General features: G+C 41.2%; 1 protein-coding gene across 1 annotated transcript in view; it reads left to right on the forward strand.

Annotated features, from left to right (window-relative positions):
* The first annotated feature begins 7,541 nt into the window (after positions 1-7,541).
* The window catches only part of LOC119383872 (sodium-dependent phosphate transport protein 3), a 70,936-nt gene continuing 64,072 nt past the window's right edge, over positions 7,542-14,405 (forward strand). Inside the window, exons 1-2 of the mRNA XM_037652148.2 lie at positions 7,542-7,802; positions 14,060-14,191. Coding sequence (XP_037508076.2) covers positions 7,542-7,802; positions 14,060-14,191 — 393 coding nt within the window. The remainder of the gene's footprint in view (positions 7,803-14,059; positions 14,192-14,405) is intronic.

Genomic DNA, 14,405 nt, shown 5'->3' on the forward strand with positions numbered 1-14,405 from the left:
AAAGAACTTTTCGTATAACTTTGTATTGAAAGCATGGTTTATCGTTGCAAGTAATGTGTAGTGATGTAAGTTCGACTACCGAAGTGTGGTACAACATGCGCAGCTTTTGCTGGCTTGTGCCATGCTTCCTTTGTGTGTCAATCTTCGTGTGTCGCAATTTATTACTTTACGAAGCTTGGGAAACCCTGATATGGCTATCGCAGCACACTCTTGCTAGGTTACCACTGTTGTAAAGCTGCATAGCACAACCTTAGCCGAGATACGCAATGTCATAAATGGTCATCACTCCGTCAACGTTACTGTGCGACTACTTTTCAGACCCGCTGTAAATACGCCGCTTTGGCAAGAAGCTAGGCTATGTGCCACTTCCTATATTATACTACTGCGTGACGACAATAGCGTATTTCTGGCAGTTCTTTATTGCAGTTTATGATTCACACAAGCACCGCGTGGCAGTGGAAATCTTTGTTGCACAGCTGTATGCAGACTGAATGATTCCACTATGTATGCCATAACAGTGGTTCGTTGCTGGGACTCTGGAAGGGTGTGAAGTTTTGTTGCACCATGCATATGGTGCACATAACAAACTTTTGTCTTGTATATTTCGGCTACAGTACACACGCTGAGGTACATAACAATGCAGGAATAAGTTTCTTTAGGCACCAAGACAATGCATTGACCTGCTACTAGCCTGGTAATGCTTCTTCCACATATACAACTGTGAGAACGTCAAGAGAATAGTTATCAGTTTGTGTGCTTAATCGTTTCACAGATAAGGGAAGAAACTGTTGACAACTTAGCATATTTTTATTATGAAACCTGAGAACCAGTTGTGCTCTTGCTTGAGACATGAAAGCGTAGGTATTAACGGTGAATGCCGTATCAAATAGTTGGAGGTTGGTGGCTGTGTAGTGCACAACCTTTTGTGAGTGTGATTCGGTATCACATGTGTCGCTTGTATTGTCAAGCACGGTACTACCCCTAAAGTATGCTTTTTCCACTTCCTTTAATCACGAATTCTGCTGGCCTGTAATCAAATGTGGCTATGTAATGTTGTTGAAAGGTGCTGGCAGGCTTTGTCAAGCAAACTTGAAGATAGTGAGATGTGATGATTATGCTACTCTGCAACAAAAGCACAGCCTTATCATTGTCTATGGGGTCCTTGTAATTAGTGCACTTCGATCACTGTTTAGTTGTTGCTAATTAGACATCTCGACTTTCTCTATAAAAAGAACGCCATGGTACTTTAGTGGCTAAGGTGTTGTACGGAAAGGACGCTGGTTCGATCCTCATTCATCGCTGTCACATTTCAGCAGAGGCGAAACGCAGTATCGCCCATTGTGCTTAAATTTAGCCTAGTGCACATTAAAGAAACTCAAGCGGTCAAAATTGTTTCGGAGTCCCCCACGAAGACATGCGTCAAAATTGTATAGTGGTCTTGGCATGCAAAAACCTTAGAATTTAATTCATTAAGATCAGAGATTAAAAAAGGCGCAAGTTGGCAGCTTGCATTACAAAAGAGGAAAGTCTGTTTCTGAATAATCTCTGGCAAAACGCAGAGTGTTGAACATCCCATGAATCCTAATGCTGCTTTCAGTAAGGTGGTTGTGTGTAGCAGAACTCTGAACAATAAAGATTTTTGCACCATAAACAGGCTTTATAAAAAATGTGGTTAGATTAAGCAGATTTCTCTTGAAATGTTATACTTCTGTTAAGGGTAACAATAAATACAGACGTTACAAAACCAATGAACATTGCTCCTCTTGTGTGAACAAGCGGTCAAGATATATCAAATTAAGGTCGTTAATCATATACGAGTACGATACAGGCTTTTTCTTTCACTTAACATTTAAGTAGTAATAGGGATCTGCAATTTATTCAGTGCCTGCCAACATCTAGTGAACAAAAGTGCATCATTCCTTCAGTAGCTGCATTTGCATCTGCAGCAGTTGCATGTTGCAATGCCTTTCTTGGATGTCGCACATGTTTAAATGGCATCGATTCGTTGGAGGCACACATAGCGCTAACATCTACATGTGCATTGCAAATGATTTCTGCCACAACTGAGGACATTTCCACAAATAACCTACATTTAAAGACACGATAGGATTGACTCAGAAGTGCTCAAAGTGCAGATGATAATGCAAATTAGTCAGGGCATGCAAGATAAAAAAAAACATCACATCTGTTGTGGGGCATACTCATCTCCACTACAATTGCTGCCTTTATTTTTTCTATGCTAACATGCAGATAACAAAGTAAACAAGTGATTGCCAAGCGAATCTGTGTTGGTTGTTTTTATTTATGGGGTTTCCTGTGAACGAATTTGTATGGCCATGTTCATCGCATGATTTGTGAGATGTGTTCCTTTTTTATGTGTGGCTCTTCCGAATGATTGCACTTCTTTAAATAAAATATTTATATGCAAAAGGGGGCCATGAAATGCTTCCGTTCTTCATTAGTGAAGTTCTTTTTTTGAAAAATCTCGACCTTCGGGTTGCTAGAAAATGAAAGCTATGACTTTGCACAGTTTACCGCTTGAAAAATAACACCCATCTTTTACCCTCAAAATTTTAAGAAACTCAGAGCCTGAAAATGAATGACCTTATTGATAATTAATGTAACCGAAATTCAATTTTGCTGTCGCCGCCCTTCAGAAGTTTGACCAGGTATGCAGGAATGAAGCAACATTGGCTCTTGCAAGACAAGGATAATCTGAGGTTGCTACTAGAGGGTGTGTCCAGATAAGACCGAACACGAGGGCCCGGTCACCATTCCAGATTGTGATGAAATTTACTGTAGACTAAAAAAACATTCCATTATTTCGGTAGCTAACAAGTTATAATGCGTCACATGTGGCCAAGTCGGCCTAGTGGCTGCACCGTTTTTATGTGCTGAAAATTGCACGCAAGTTGTTCAAAATAATTGAACGCGACATAATCACAAAGCAGCAGCTCCACAACAACAAATGCGCAGCCAGGTGTCATAGTTCAGCAAGCTTTGTCTTGAGATCAGCTGCTTTACAAACCCACAGCAGCGGCCGCTCGATGCTGCAGGCGTTCACATTACATGAGTGCCGCTTCGACTACGGATGAGCTCCGCTTGCACCAAACTACACTCAGAGGATGAACGAGAGAAGGAATGCATCACTGTGTAGAGGCAGTTAAGTGCCAACAAAAGCCATATTATACAACGAAAACTCTGCCGGCAATATCGCAGTGAGCGCCTTCAATACAGCGCGCATGCGCTGTTTTCCTTGCTGTCATGCCCGAAGCCGCAAAATATCGTGATAAATGCGCGGCTTGTGTTGGGTATTGTATCTGTGGACACACAAGAATACAGTATTGTAAAAGCGATGCTTTAATAAAGCAAACAACTTGGACATACTTCTGTTCACAGCCGTCTGACACAAGTGTTCTGGCACAAGATAGGGAACAACTGCAGTTTGAGTTGTATGACTATCGTAAGCATGTATGAAAGCTTTCTTTAGATGACAGTGGCCTGCTTTTGTGTCATATGTTGCTGATAGAGTTAATGTAGTTATCTTTAGGCCATCAGAAGAGAGGAAGCAACACGAGTGCAATACTGTATGCGCTCACTGCAAAATTGCTGGTAGAGTTTTCATTGTATAATATGGCTTTTGTTGGCACTTAACAGCCTTTACCTTTAACAGTGATGCATTCCTTATTTCATTCATCCTATGGGCATAGTTTGGCACGCAAGAGGAGCTCGTCCACAGTCAAAGCGGCACTCATGTACTGTGAGTGCCTGCAGAATCAAACGGCCACTGCTGCTGGTTTGTAAAGCTACTGATCTCGGGACAAAGTTTGCTGAACCATAACACCTGGCTGCACATTTGTTGTTGTGGAGCTGCTGCTTTGTGATTATGTCGCGTTCAACATGGCGTTCAATTATCTTGAACAACTTATATCTGATTTTCAGCGCATAACGATGCAGCCGCTAGGATGACTTGGCCACATGTGGTGCGTTATAACTTGTCAGCAACCAAAATGAAGCAGCTTTTTTTTTACGCAGGATGGTAGATGACGTCATTGACTTCAATCAGCGAGATTTTAAAAAATAAATAAAAATGGCCTTTTTGAGAAAATTATTTTCAAACTTCGGCGTTTTTGGTAAACCACTTATGTTTTAGCACAATTATGGAGTGAAACTGAGCGTGATGAAACCACGAAAATTATTTTAAAAGAGATAGCAAATATCAAAGTTAATATGTGCCGATTTTTATTATCCTCAGTTTAACTTGTTTCCAGCAATAAATTCTGAAAATGCGGGTATTTTACGCTATTTGCCATGTTTGTGATTTTTTTTTCGTCAAAAGTGACAGTACGAAGACAGGTACGAAAAATAATACTCATAATATTCATAAGATTGTTTTTCACTTGTTCTTTGAAGGGAATAAATATTGTGACCAAGAAGCGCACCATTTTTTTCCTAGGTGCACTCAAAATTCAGAAATCGCGAAATTGGCAAAAAAGTGTTTTTGCAGCCAAAATTTAAGTTTTTTTTTTTTCAGGCAAACAAAATTCTTTTTTCACAACCATTGTTCTAGGTCTTATGCCTAGGCCTACAGTAAATTTCATCAAAATCTGGAATGTTGACCGGGACCTCATGTTTGTTCTTATCTGGACACAACTTTATTTTGTCCCAGCAGTTGACATCCAATGAGAATGATTGACCAATTTATATAGGAGGTAACTAACCGCTTTACTGCTTCTGTAGCTGTGATTAAAAGTTAAAGCAAAAGAAAAAAAAGGTACAGTCCTCATTTTGTACTTGCCTCTTTCTTTTTAGGAAGCTTTTTTGTGAAACTCTGTGCCACTACTTACAACTTATGAACTGTGTGAGACAGACCATGCTGCACTTACTAGTGCAATACAGTAAAATGCTTTTTCAGTGACATGTTCATGACATTACAACCTTTCGTTATAAATGTCATGCAAAGTAAGGGTTGCTGTATAGCCAGGATGTAAGGGAGCCTTTATTATATCTATAATGTTGTTCTAGAGGTGTTCGACTATATATTCGAATATACAGGACATGTCCTTGAGCACCTGTCACTGCTTTGCAATGAAAGGACATTGGCCCAACACTTATCCAAGTTCATCAAACAACGTCCATCCGAAAAAGGTTCTCATTGAAGACACAGTGAGCCTCTTTTCATTGGCATGGCATTTTCAAGGCTCTCGTCAAACTTTTGCAAGAAAGTGGTCGCGATTTAAGGCACTGAAGATTCATTGCTGCTCAAGTTTATTCACTAAATTTTTGCCTTCATCGTCAAAACATTCCTTTTTCTTCTTTTTTTTTATTTGACCTTCTCGATGCTTAGTTACATGTCGGAACTGTGATTCACTCCAACTTCCTAGCCTTTCTGTTCTAATAAATGGCTCTCTGTTTTTTACGATGATAACACAGAAGCTCGAGATAAAGTTAAGGATTGTGCCGCGTGCAATTGAATGGAAAGTGATAAGCGTAACACTAAAAAATCAGAAGATAGTAGAATGGCTCAGAGAAAAAAACAGGGGTAGCCAATATTCTAGTTAACATTAAGTGAAAGAAATGCACCTGGGCTAACCACATTTTTATATAAAACTGTCATTGCTGCCTGCAATCAGTACAAGTTATGACATGGGTTTGTTTCATAAGTGTACATATTTGGGTTGCAGTTACCTGCTAGTGCACTATCAATCTAGGCTGCTATGCAGCACTTCATTCTTCCATTTTCACATATGTTTAGTGAGATCAACTTTAGAAATAGGATCTTTTTGTAGAGCACAGCTTTGAAATACATGAAGTGCTGCCTGCAATTCCATCGCAGTGTTTAGTCTAAAAAATTGCAGTTCTGTTATGTTACAGTTTTCAGGAAATGACATTGATGGAAGGCTCCTTTTTTTTTGTCATTGTATTGTTGCTTGACCATTAGTCACAAGCATGTGGTGTTCTTTTTACTTTCCATGTTAAGACGGTAAATTTATTTCTTGGATGCTGACTATGGCTAAAATGCATCACTTTTTTGTTCAAGCATGTGATTTAAAATTGTGTCTTTCGTGATAGCCTCTCTTTAGTAAGCACGTATGCTGCCTGCTTACAGAGTGTTCTTCCAGTGTTGGCTGCATATACGATACTCTTTTAATTTAAATATATGGATTGTGATTTCATGGTGTTTTTACATTTATTGCAATTTGTGTGAACAGCTCTTAATACACTGCCTGCCAGACCTCTTGTTTGAGAACACAGGCAAGGAATATACTGAGCAAATTGCAGTAGATTACTTAGCAGAAGTACATTCACCGATGGTTTACCAAGCCCATCGTTACATCTTCACGAGCAGCAAAGAAGCACTTCACTAGAACAGTGGTTCTCAAAGGGGGTTCCGTGGAGCCCAGGGGGGTCCGCGGATACCCATTTAAATAAAAGCCGCGTACTTCATGCTGCATGCTGTGTTGTGACCCCCCTCACTGTAAGGGGCCCCTCATCTATTCCACCGGTCCACAAGGGTCCCCAAAAATTCATGGCTGAGAAACACTGCACTAGAAGTATAAAATGGTAAATTAATACAGATTGAAGTAATAATAACATGGTTGCATTGAAGCAAATGTAAGTCTTTAGACAACTCTCAAATGAGCACACGCGTTCACATGAGGCTAGTTAATTATGTGGGCAGTTAGAAATAGCAGTGCACTTAAATGGTGGGATTGCACAAATTATGGACTTGTAAGTTATTAGATGAACTATTTTGTTTCCGGGGTTGCGCAAGCTTAGGAGCTGTGTAAAGTGCGTGTTGCCTTTAGAGGATAAGCATCTGATGTGACCGGGAAGAACAATCGAAAACGTGCACCACATGCACAACCACGAGACATTTCGTTCCTCTAGTGATTAAAATCTTGCATTCCAAACTTGGTGCACAAAATGTTTCAATCACAAATCTTACACTTTCACACAGCATGCATTTGTGTAAAACATAGTTGTTATGCAGCATATTCATATTTAGACTTATTCCTGATGAAATTACACTCATGCTTAGGTTTCCATTAGCTGGTTGGAAATGCCATTCTGGATTTGGCTCCTTCTGTCATTGTCCTGTACCATTGGGTTTGCATTATTTCTTATTGTACCTTCCGTTGTACCCACACTTTGTTTGCTCCCCACTGCAGTGTCTTTGTAATGATCAGTAGCATTAACCAGCACTAATGAGGCTCCTACTATTTAACCCTGTCGCAGTGGTCTAGTGGTTATGGTGCTTGAATGCTGACCCGAAGGTCACAGGATCGAATCCTGGCTGTGGCGGCCCCATGTCGAAGGAGGCAAAATGCTTGAGGCCCGTGTACTTAGGTGCACGTTAAGGAAACCCAGGGGGTAGAAATTTCCGGAGACCTCCACTGTGCCATCCCTTATAATCATATCTTAGTTTTGAGACGTAAAACCCCTACAAGTATATTTATCAAGGCTGCTATTTTTCTCTGTAGAGTAGCGTTCTAGAAACTCTTTCTTTCATGGACATTTCTGCGACAACATATCTGCACATGTCTCTGTCATCAACAGGTCGTGTGCCGGGGCGTTACTTGCTGCTGTCCCTGCTCTTCGTTGGCAACACTATCCTCTCAACACACAAATTCGACCTGGGCATTGCAATTTTGGCCATGACAAAGCAGGTGCCAGCAACAGACGAAGTTGACGTCCTTGTACCCAGTGATTCCTGGTTCCAGCGTGACAATCACACAGTAGTGGGACAGTTCAACAACGTCTCTGGCTCTGCTGCGACGAACACCAGTGAGGTAACTGAAGTGAGTGAATCGTATTCTCTGTCCCTTGAGATTTCGTTTAATGTGATTCTACTGTATTGAATTATAATGACTTTATTGTGATTCATTTTCTTGAAATCTCGTGGCTGTGGTGTAGACCTGTGAATATGGTACAGCAGTAGTTGGAGTCGATGAGTTCACCTCATGCATTAGGAATGAAGGATATAAAAGCTGGACCAAGTGTAATTGTTTCACCTAATTAAAGCCTTTGTTGTAAGGTCAAATTGGGACTTTTTTTAATTGGATGCTAGAAAAAGCTTGTGCTTTGAGCATTGCAATTATGAATGACCAGCATTAGTTGTCTTCTGTTTGAGCAGCGTTAGTATGATTTGCATACACAGTGAGTGAATATATTTTCAGTTTTGTGCGACAGGTGCTCACATAGTACCACTCATTAGGACTTCCTCATATTGTGCATTACTCATATATGGGTACACATGCTTAGCAGGTGTTTCGTGTGTTGTCACGAATATGACATTGAACATAATGATGTGTATCATAGGGAATGAATGACAGGTTGAATCAGGAAAATGAAGGAGCTCTGCATATCGAAGACACTGCTGTTCTAAATAATTAAACTTGTATTTCTGTAGTTACAATTTACACTGACAATTTCCTAAATTGTTGCTATGGAAGCTTTCATTCTTTTGTGACCTGTTCAATCTGTGCAGGGCCGTAGGCAAAGCAGGTAGAAAGCAGGTAAAGAGAAACAAAAAAGGAAATAAGATAGTAGTGCACAGCCAACTAGCACGCTTCAAACCACTTTTTTGAGTTCTCATTGCGAATGCATGTTTCTTTACTGTTGCGCCTGTAGCACTGATTTTCAGTGACAAATAAAAACCAGCATGGCCCGACATTCAACTTCGTTATCTGTACGTGAATTAGCTCAGCATTTAAATGAAAAATGGTGAAATTTAAGACCCTGGTGAAACTTCACAACTCATGCATTCTGGGGAGGAATAACTTTATTTGGAGCAAGCGGAGGGGCAGCCCAGCGGGCAGGGGCACAGTGCGTGAGGCAGATCCACCATTTTATTGCTTGATTTACAGTTGGGTCAGTATTGGTCTGGGTAGCAGGGACTAAGAGCTACCCAGTTCAGGAACATCTTTGAAGGAGGCCCCACACCAGTTGCTTGCTACTTTGTTAATGATGAGTGGGTGTTACTGAGCCCTCTCCAACCTGTAATGATAGAGGTTTCCTTATGTGATACATGTGGTCACTCCTCAACTCCAGCTGTGTGAGCTCATTGGCTTGCCGAGTAATCCCTCGAGCCATGGTATGAGCAGCCGTGTTGCCGAGAGAACTTACCCAAGTGCCTTTTGTGTTTCAACCATCGTAGGGCTGCATATGTTATTTAGGCTTTTTCTCACTTCAGGCAAGATGCGTCCCTTGGGAGTGGTTGTGGGTGGCAGCCTAGGAATGCTGACCACATGGCAGGCACGGGTAGAAGCCAGTTTGAGCGTGATGGCCACCTCCGCAGTGACCTCCACACTACTAGCTTTGACACTCAGAACTCCTTGTGATGCTTGTCGCTATGTGTTCCACATAAACAGATGGTCATGGATAACTTGCATGTGACATTGAAAAGGCTGTATTGAAGCAAGCATCACACCTTCCACTTATGTTCCCTTTCAGGTATATACTAGAGCTGTGCGAATAGCAAGATCTAGGGTGCGAAGCGAGTTCGAATAATAAAGTTTGAGTACAAATCGAATAATTTTCGAATATTTCTCGAATATTTTTTCCAATACTTTGAAGTGAAATTACAGGAAAAGAAGTTGCAGAGGATCCCAAGCATATTACTATGAGATAGGAACATGAAAGTATTTCTTTTGGCTAGGTTGATGAAGCAATGGAGGGGTGCTGCTAAGTCGAGTTTCCTATATGTCTTATAAAGAATGAGAAAATGCAGAGGCCAATCTTTGCTTATTTACATGATTTGGTACAGCCAAAGTGGGGTCGGCAACACTTTACACGTTGGCACCAGCGTCAGTGCCGATGAGAGAGGTCGCGTGTTTTCCGCGCACGGCTTTTGCGGATGCCGGAAGAGTGCGCGCTTTTGCAAACCTGGCCACGTAATACTTTTGCGTTAAAATTTAGTGCAAAACATGGCCAAAAAGAAAACAATTCCTGTTGCATGGCAACCAGTACACCTGGTGGCAGCGCGCTGTGTGCTTCGTGAAAATGAAACTGTGCTGCTAGCTGCCGCGTAATGACGCAGGTGACGTAACGTGCAGTATTGCCACGAGCTTGGATGATTTGATATTTCGCCGTTTTTCGAGTGATACTGATGAATTTTACATCGCACTGATTTTGCGACACTAAGACATTATTCGGAAAGCACGTTTCGTGAAACGAGTCAATCGAGTACGAAACCGAGACCATGTTTGCGGCATTAGCAACAGCCGACTGCCAGTGGCAGATGGTGTGACATTGCCATCGCAAAATCACGACGGAGCGCATACAGTATAACCCCATTACAACAGGCCTTTACAGTGAAGAGGATCTTGGTCTGTTGTAAAGGGAATATGTAAAATCCGAGTACTGTTACAACAGACTTTTATGCAAACACTGAATCGGTGTGTTATAACTGGAGAGAATTACAATTCGCAATCACACTCAAAGAACGGATTTATTCTTAAGTGAGGATGCGGTTTTTATATCGAGAAAATTTTTTTAAAAATTGATTTTTTGAAAATCACACATTCAATTTCTAGCCCCTTTTCTCATTCCAAAATATCTTCGCTGAAAACTACATAGAAGTGCGGTAAAAAATTTGTTGCGCCTGCCAAGGTGGTGATTGTTATTGCGGAATTCGCAAGAAAAGAAACAGCATTTAAAATACTATTATAGCTCTGCAACAGCGCAGCTGGAGGCCGCCATCTCAGGCCCATTGGAAAGAGCATTTCTCCATCTTCAAGTTTCCCGCTGCAGCTATGTCCTCCATTCAAAAATAAGCATACAAAAAGCAAATAAATGTTTGAAGCTCGTTATGAGGTCTCCGATTGGCCGCGACCGCCATGTTGCTCCAGCATGCCTCGCCATTGGTCCGATCCTTGCTCCGGGAGAGCGTCGTCTGCTGCTTGCGCGTCGCGGGGTCACGGCTGTCGAAAATTGCTCTACTTAGTGACGTGTTCACAGTCGTTCTGTGTTCAGAGGTCGACGATCATTTTGAATGTAATTACACATTAGCTTGGCAGCTGCAAGCGGAAGCTCAATCATCAGATTTCTATAGTGCGCTGCGCTCGTTGCAAGCATCGCAGACACGCATTTCAGAATGAACTGTATATGACTCATGGGACTCGCGGTTAGAGGTTCTGCTTATCAGTACTTCGGACCTCGTTCTTGACTCTTTGTACTTGCCATCGAGCATGACCTACTTTGTAACATTGGGCATCACGGCCACGCACATCGCGACCGAGCTTACTGCTTGAAGTCGTGGCTAGGTCTAACTCCACTCACGGGCACTGGTGTACGAGGCGAATCCGAACTTTGCGAGCAAGGACATCGGGCTAGCGGACATGCGAAAGCGAAGAAGCCTCAATGTGCTTCGTCGCAAGCAACGAACCACATCGCCTGCTGGCTCCTCAGAAACGTGGATTGGCGTTTTCCGCATCGGCAGTGGGTGCCCCGACCAAGCTCGTCACGCAGCGACCGCTTGGTGTACCGGTGGAAGCGGCTGGCAGTTTCGCACGTCGGCGCCCCACAACGCAAGACCGAGCACGCTGCACGGCGATGTTTCATCGTTATATTTATTTGCCGGAAGTTAGAATATTTCGAATAGTAAAATTCCGGTGCAAATCGAATCGAATAGCAAATACTATTCGAAAAATATTCTAAAAGTCGAATATTCACATATCACTAGTACATACAATGCAATGTACGTACACCCGAATCATTTGCAAGGTTTAAGATTTTAATCATTGAAACTTTCTACGAATACTGTCTCTTAACAACATTTAGATCAGAACTAATCCAAAACAGCCACCACGTATGTAGATTAACAAACTTAACTCTAAATCCCTTTACACGTTCAACAAGACACACTGTTTGCTAAGCTCAAGGGCGTGAGTTCGATTCCTGGCCATGGTGGCAACATTTCAATGGGGGCGAAATGCAAAGAACATTTAGATTTAGGTGCACGCTAGAGAACCCTAGGCGGTCGAAATTTCTGGATCCCCCCACTACGGTGTCTTTCATTATCGTATCGTAGTTTTGGGGACGTAAAACCCCAACAGTTATTATAATTATTAAGACACACTATTCACTGGAACACTCCACAACGGCGTACAAACTGGATCACAACTACTTCAGTATTACAGTCCAGTAGTACAGTACAGTACTACCCAATATACTAAACAAATTCAAATTAACAAGATGACAATTTATGTGTAATGCTTAAAAATTTAACTTTAGATGTCATGTCTTTGAATGTTTTTTTTTGTGATGTAAATTTAATATGCTGAGTGTTTTTTGTTTCTGGATGTTGCATTGAGACTTCATATGTTGCCTACGACTAAAATTGTTTGTGTACCACATCTTGCTGCCTTTGTGCCATGGGGGTGGCAGGGCTAGTCAAGCTGCAGATATTGCAGCTTTTACCCCGCTATCCTCTCCAAAAATGGTACATTTCTGCTTTGTTACGAATGTACCAATGTGGTGAAAAAAAATGAACCAAGAACTACGCTGCTATTGATAAGCAGATTACCGTTACATTTTTCTGTTTGCCAGTGTCCTTTGAGCCTGTCAGCTTTCTAGAGGCCGTTTGAGTTTGATACAGTGGCATTATTGTGCAAAAGTGCATTTTGTAACGACAAAAATGAAGTCGTGGTTTAACTTGTAGCTCACTAAGAAGGGCACGGACTAAGAAAGTAAATACAAGACTATGTGCTTTCTTCCTGTCTTCCCTTTCTTCGTCCCTGTCCTTCTTGGTGTGCTACAAGTTTTGCCATGTATCATTGCGTACAGGCCTATACTTATAGTATCCCTTCAAAAATGAAGAGCGCTGGCTTGAGTCATGTTGTACTTCATTATCCTTGTCTCAGTTCAAGAAATCTTAATATGAGCCAACTGATATAACATGCTGACATTCATGCTTTTTCTATTCGTTTCACCTGTTTCTCTGTTGTGTAATGTGCATTTTGCACGTGAGCTTCTTGCTGTAAACATCTTTTGCCATGCGAGTACACTGAGAATGCCGTGTTGTAACAGCAGATAAGTCCTTCTAACAAGTGCCTCGTCAATCGGGAAGGAGAGATTACTGCTCTGTCAAGTGTTTGCAGTAGGATTAGGCCATGCACAGCTCCCTAAGTTGCTGCTTTTAGTGATTCTACCTTACATAATGTTGCTCCAGTTCAACAAATGAAAACAAAACAGAAGAAATCTGATAAATACACTGGGCATTCGTTTTTTTTTTTTTTTCGGTGCATCCAGTTGTTGAAAATGGGCCTGTTTTTCATGGTGACAATATTGTTCGCATTTCAGTCGCCAGGTTGGTAGCCTCACAGCACGGAGAAATTTGTGCAGTCGTGTAATTAACGATAATTTGATAATTATCTCGTTAATTATTGTTCACAGGTGACTAGAGCAAATAAGTAGTTTGGAGCTGTCGAAATTATATAGCTGAGCAAAGAAACTTTCAATAAAAAAGCTCTTATATGAGCTATGGAAACAGATATATAGCATTTTATTTATTTATTTATTTATTTATTTATTTATTTATTTATTTACAATACAATGTTGTCGGAGACCAGGGGAAAAAAAAGCTGATACAATCAGCTTGAGGGTGTCCTGGCCACCCTACACGTGCTACAGCGTAAAAGGTGGTAACGAGCGAAAAAAAAAATAATAAAAGAAAAAAAAGAGAAAAAGAAAGAAAGGAAAGGCTCACTGAAAGGTAATGTAACATAGAAAAGGTGTCAGTTTCCCTTTCTGAGAGCTTCCATATGTGAAATATGCCCTACAAGAATGTTTCGATTGAGGATTTCTGTGCTGAGCTAGATCATTAAAGTGTTGCCAAACTACTCATTTGCTTCAGCCACCCAAGAGCAATTGTTAAGAAGTAAAAACAAAACCTAGTTAATTGCACATTATGTATCAATAATTGGACTCTCAAATGCCAACAATACCGCCAATATGATACACATAGTTCTAAAAGTTCAGTGCAGCTGAAAAAAACACCCCGTATACTAGTCCATGACAGCTAAAATAATTTTCATTGTTCAAATTTTGTACATAGGACAATGCCCTCATCACAACCACACCTGCAGTGTCCTTAGAGGAGGAAACAGGAGCACCTTCATTCTCTTGGTCACCTTCAGTGCAGGGTGTCATCCTGGGTGCATACTTCTACGGGGTAATCATGCCCCAGGTAAGATTACACAGCTCTCTTAACTGGCGTTGTCAATACAAACGGATTACAGAATTCTGTGTTCATAAAAAAAATATATATATATGCACCAAGTAAGCAATTCATGAAATAAGCCAGGGCCACTATCATTCCGAAGGTTATATTATGGGTTGATCACTTCTTTGGTGATGTTGGATTCACTCTATTCTGTTTGAATAAAGACTATATTGCGTGG

The sequence above is a fragment of the Rhipicephalus sanguineus genome, chromosome 2, assembly GCF_013339695.2.
Source record: "Rhipicephalus sanguineus isolate Rsan-2018 chromosome 2, BIME_Rsan_1.4, whole genome shotgun sequence".
Lineage (NCBI taxonomy): Eukaryota > Metazoa > Arthropoda > Arachnida > Ixodida > Ixodidae > Rhipicephalus > Rhipicephalus sanguineus.